Consider the following 6,000-nt stretch of genomic DNA (forward strand, 5'->3'; position numbering starts at 1 on the left):
GTTTGAGTTTTGTTGAATTTGAAAAGATTTTTACTTCTGCGCAATTAGAAGCTCATTATGCAGATCTTTTAATAAGATATTCATATTTAACTTTTTTATTCAAAATTTATGAATTTTTAACAATTTACATCTTAGATCTTGAGCACTTGAGATCATAAAAATCTTGGAACTGACAAGTTTTCCAACATAAAACTAATAATATAATTGATCTTCTGTTCTTAAAATATATACATTTTTGTTAGAATGAATTGAATTAGACTGAGATAAAAGTAATAGTTTCTTTTATCTCAGTCTTATTCATTAACAAAAGATCAATTTTATTATACGATAAGTTGAGTCTACTAACAAACTAAATCATCCTATTATAGATACTAAAATTCAGAGATACTAAAATTCCTGTATTCCTCTTACTGCCATGTGAAGCTAACTACAAGTAAACTCTAAGGATCGCCTCTCCGCTCAATATGTATGCAAGTTTCTGATCTACTTCTATGTCCTAACTATTATGACTCTCTCTTCGCTACATTCTGCCATAAGGTCACATTCTACGAATCCTTTCTAGTACCGAATAAACACCAAAGTTCATACACTTCCTTTAATTCAATACACTCCAATTCTTCCACTCTACTCACAGGGTATTGCTCCGTGTAATCATTTTACAGTCATCTATAAATTAATCAAATCGCTTGTAAAATATATCACAAAATCATATCATATAACAAAATCAAAACAAGCAACCAATAAAGACTTCTTAGGAACACTATTGACAGTTTATATTGCACATTATTAGGATTTCAAATTCAAAATAAAATATATAATAATAATAATAACAATTGGCAGACTAAACTTTATGTTTTTCTGTGTATTTGGTAATCAAATATTTTTGTGCATTGTGTCACAATTAATTTCAAGAGACTTTAATTGAAATAATTTCATATTAAATTGGAACAAATAGAGTTTCGTGTCGTGTTTTTTTGTTTTGTTATTTGACCTTGACCCCTATGTCGAAATTAAATGAAATATGTTGAACCTGGCTAAGAGTCAGTCTTCCGTAATTTTGTTATAAACTGGTTCTCAGTGTTGTCAGTTAAAATTATAATTAGAGAGAATTATAATCAACACATGTATGTATATATAGAAAACATTTTTTGGATATGCAAATTTGATTTCCGCTCAAGCAATTAATACAAAAAACGAAGAGAAATCTTGTTGTGTTAATCTCTGGGAACTGGAACTGAAACGGCGAAACTGCAAAACTGGTAAAACTTCATGCCTAACTATCAGACTATTTGCCGACTTACGCATTATATCCCAATCTTCAATAAAATGATCCCAAATGGACATGGTACCTTTAAATTGAGTCAATGCATCCTCATAGCCGCCCTGCGGCTGAGGTTGCGTTGATGACGAATGTTTGGCCTTCTTGGGGGCCGATGTCTCGTATAGAGGCGATGCCGAAGTTGAGTGCCTGTGATTGTTGCTGTGATGTTGATTGGTGTTGGTGGCATAAAGATCTCCACGATCGCGTTGCTCACGCTGGGCCTGATGGTATTCCAGTGAGCCATGGCCATGCCCATTGCTGGCACCAGGAGAAACAGAGATTCGTGCCGGAGATTGGCTACTACTGGTGGCTGCATGATGATAACTCTGATGATGCGAATGTTGTTGTTGATGATGATGATGATGCGTTTGCCTCGAACTGCTGCGCTTCATCGAGTTGGTGCTGTGATGATGCTGCTGCTGCTGCAGCTGCTGTTCATGCTGCACCTCATTGGGATCAAAGCCAAGGCGATCTTTATAATAGGAATGCGATGTCATCTTGTGGGTGGCACATTAGTGGAAGTAGCAACGAAAAACACGCACTTTCCCCTCTCTCAGGTATTGGGATTTTTCTTACTTTTCTTTTCTTTCTTTTTTTGCGATTTGATATTTTTAGCACGTTTTGTTGTTTGTTTTGTTTGTTGTTATATTGTTGAAATGGCACTTTTTCTTTCTTGTTTTGTTTTGACAATTGGTTGGATTTTAATATCTATCTGCTGCTTGAATCTGCAAATTCAATTAGTTAAGACTTAGAGAGTCATCCTCCTCATGATCACTCACTGCAATGAGGAATGAATGAGTCAGCACGTACTTGAACATGAACTCATCTGATCATTGCCCGAATGCACAATTCACACTCATACAATTAGTTACAAATAAAACACTTTAAACTAAAATTAAGTAAAAGTTTTTCAACAAATTGAGGAAGTGTAATGTCTCTCTCTCTCTGCCAGAAAGTGTGTGTGTGTGTATGGTAACATTTTGCCGGCATTTTGTTCCAATTGGCTGCGGGCCAAATACAAACAACTAAAAATCTCTATCTAGAAGAAACACGACTAAGTCCAAGAGTACATATTGCATCGAGGCTCTTGAACTGTGTAGACTCTTCTATATATAAGTCTGTTGTCTCGCATAACTCTTCAATTGTTAAGGGTGCCCAGTTTTTTTTTTTTTTTTTGCACGAATTGAAAATGATCAAGATAAATTGACAAAAAGACAAACATATAAAAAAAGGTGACAGCTGCAGGCATCCGACGACTTGGAAGCTTCAAGTAAAAGCGAGCAAATTTCTTGTTTGTCACACATCTTCAATTACTTTCATTTCATCTTTTTTTGCTACCTGCCTGATTGCTTTGAATGTGACTGCAAAAATAGTAAAAAAGTTGCTGATTAAATAGCTCTACAACTCAAATTCTCAAGGTTCCCAGTTTTGTGACTTTCATCGTAGTTTAATATGTGACCAAAACATATTTGAACTGGAAAAACTCTCCGAAAACGTCTGAACTTAAATTTGTTTTAAATAGATCACTAAAATACGAATAGAAGTAAAAACAAAGCTAGAAAGTCTTCAACTCTAAAAATGTTATTTAAAGTCTTCATAGGATATATATATGCATTTTTGATTAAGATATATGTTTTTTAAACAATTTTCAAAAGTCTACACAACTCTACAAAAGAAATATTTTGTTCAAAACAGTTATATTTGTCATTTTGAGCTTTAGGAAAGTCTCATAAGATTAAATAAAGCTTTTTGAACACTATTTAAAAGTCTTCACTTTTCCACACAACTCTAATATTTCGAAAACTTCTATTTACCTCTTTCATTAAATTTTTTATTTATTTTCTCTAGCCTAAGAAACATGTTTTACACAAAAGGCCACTCTAAAAAGTCTCCAAATTCGCTAATTAACGGTAATTAAACACTCTCAAGTACTTAAACATGGTAAATACAATGATTTACAGTAATTTTACAAAGTCTCCAAGAGTCTATACAAACTGCTAATATGATTTTCCCATAGACTTCCTAATGAATGAAAAGCTCAATTTGCATTAACTCTACAAAAAATGTCCACGTGTCTCTAATGCCCTAATCAAACTTTGCATTCTCTTTGTGTATTTTTGGCTTTTTGCTTTTGTTGAAATTTCCAATATCTACATTTGCCTTACATGAGGTCAGCCTTAGTTTCATATGACATTTTCTTTATATAAATAAATATGAAGTACGCAAATAATAAGTAGCTCCGAGACAAGCTGTCGCTTTGATTAGATATGAATACAAATAAATAAATTTCTGATATATGCGTAAGTCGTGTACATATATAAAACAAAATAGAAAAGGGAGTGATTGCAAAAACGAATCACTGGCAAATGATAAACTAATGAGTTTGAAATGCACATCGTCCAACACGCCTAATAAACACACCTACACACACACACACACACACATACATTGATAAGTTGCCTCTCTCCAATTTCATTTTTTATTTCACTAAATTTGTTTATGACTTTTCTGGGCCTTTGTTTTTTATTATGACTTTCAAATTGCAATTTTCTCACATGAAGGGAAAACTTTTACTTAATTTCAGTTTTGCTCGATATCTAGGATATACATATATGTATATATATTTCAATAGTTTCAATTGAATATTTTTATATAGACATTTTTTGGATTTGTATTTTTTGGATAGTTTATTGAAGATTTCACTTTATTTTCATATTATATTTTATATGGATTTTCACTCATTTTTACTGGAGCTTTGGTTTATGTTTTTGTCTTGGCATTTTTTATCCACCCATTCAACATGCAAAAATTTCACACAATAAATTTATCTACAAATTTTTCATTTTTTTTTTCTTTTTGCTCATTTCTCAACACTCCCAAGAAAAAGAAGAAGCAGACGAGGAAAATGATAATGAAGAAAGGTGAACAAAAAAAAAAAAAAAAAAAGAAAAATCAACCACAAATACGACAAAACTGAGCAACTAACTATGCCAAGAATGTGGCTAAGAAAATGTGAAAACTACAGGTAGATAGAGAGGAGCCCAAGAGAGTCAGTCAAAAAAGAGAGTGGGAGAGACAGAGAGAAAAAAGAGAAGTAGCATTAGGAAGAAAGAGAGTTGATAGTTATCATTATGCTGGTTCTATTGGTGGTAACCCCCGACCAGGTCTAAAGGCTCTGGGTAATGCGTTTGGCATGACTAATTTGTCTGGCAATTCGACTGAAAAACTCAAATGAAATACTAAACATTATTCTGGCAGTGCGTGTTGCAGCACGCAGTAGAGTTCAAAAGAATCAAATTCCGACAGTACATTTTGTGTAAAGAAACGACTTTGAGATACCTAAAATAAATGTTGTCGAAAGATCGATGCGAAATTTGTGTAATCCTTTAGGGGGTAGGTACTTTCAAGGGATCTGTCTAGGTCTTTTGTGTTGAATAATGACTTTTTCTTTTAGGCAGCAGTTGGCATTGTAGTGCCAGACATCTAACGATCATGAATGTAGACATGTTGCAGAGTCCTGGAACCCTTGTTTTTCCGATCTTGAGGGAATTTCTTTGAATTTATATCTTTATTTAGTGGATAAACTAACTCAAAAATGCTTTCTTGAGATGAATTTTTAAGTGATCTTTATATACCCTTTCACCTCAAGCATATAGAGGGTATATGAAAGGAGCAAGCGCTACAAGCTCACCCAAAACAACAAAAAAACGAAACTGGTTATTGAATGAAAACTCAGCCAACAAGAATCCGCAAAAAAATAACAAAAAGAAATTCAACACAAACAAACGCATAAGTAGCAAAAAAGAAGTTGAAATTTCTTGGGCTTTTGGAAGATATATTTTTTGGGTTCCCTTTTTTTCTGCTGTTGTTTGTTTCTTCATCTTCATGGGAAATATTTGAAAAATGCAAAGACAGGAGGAGTCACATAAACACACACACACACACACAAATACAGCTGCTTTGCACACATTTATTTAGGACGATAAGGGGGCCAGTCCATTGCCTTTGCGATATCCAGCTATCGAGCTCGATCGGCGCGAATGTTCCAACGAACCGTCCAATATTTATTTTTATATTAGTTTCATAAAATGTTTTGTATTATTTTTGTTTTCCGGTTTTCGCACTAAATAAAGATAAACCACACACACACGCATATTCAAACACACACACACACAACTGTCATTTCTTTATATAAGAAGTTTGTTTCAACAATATTTCATTCTTTCTTCTTTCGTTTTTTTTTTGATAATTATTAGAATTAGAATTATTACGCGTTTTTTTTTTCCTTTCCACACACAACACCAAACACAGTGGAAAACTATATGAGTGTGTGGGTCTATGTAGTCTATGTGAGTGTGTGCTGTTGTTGTTAACACACATATAAAAATTGTTTAGTAGTATTACAATTATCAAGCGCAGAGATGGAGACACGCCAAACCGCTCGGTACCGTTGTTCAAATTGGACTGAATGAAGAGAGTGTAAATAAGTTGCTCCAAGCCCGATTGAGTGAGGAAAAGTGTGTGTGCCAGTGTGTGTGAATAAGTGGGTGAATGAGTGAGTGTGAGCGAGTGGAAGTGCCGCACTAGCAGGTGTAGTACTGTTGGCGTGGCAGTAGCATAAGAACCCCCCAAAGAGACAGAGAGAAAGAGAGGGAGAGGCAGAGAACCTGCTCACTTGA

The 6,000-nt window shown here is 34.0% G+C and overlaps 1 protein-coding gene across 1 annotated transcript in view; it reads right to left on the reverse strand.

Moving 5' to 3' along the window:
- shot (dystonin-like protein short stop) overlaps nucleotides 1–5,774 on the reverse strand; it is a 65,313-nt gene extending 59,539 nt beyond the window's left edge. Inside the window, 2 exon segments of the mRNA XM_068291695.1 lie at nucleotides 1,350–2,046; nucleotides 5,726–5,774. Coding sequence (XP_068147796.1) covers nucleotides 1,350–1,818 — 469 coding nt within the window. The 5' untranslated portion in view covers nucleotides 1,819–2,046; nucleotides 5,726–5,774.
- Between the last annotated feature and the right edge of the window lie 226 nt (nucleotides 5,775–6,000).

Source organism: Drosophila tropicalis, unplaced genomic scaffold (assembly GCF_018151085.1).
Source record: "Drosophila tropicalis isolate 14030-0801.00 unplaced genomic scaffold, ASM1815108v1 contig_593, whole genome shotgun sequence".
NCBI classification, from domain to species: Eukaryota; Metazoa; Arthropoda; class Insecta; order Diptera; family Drosophilidae; genus Drosophila; species Drosophila tropicalis.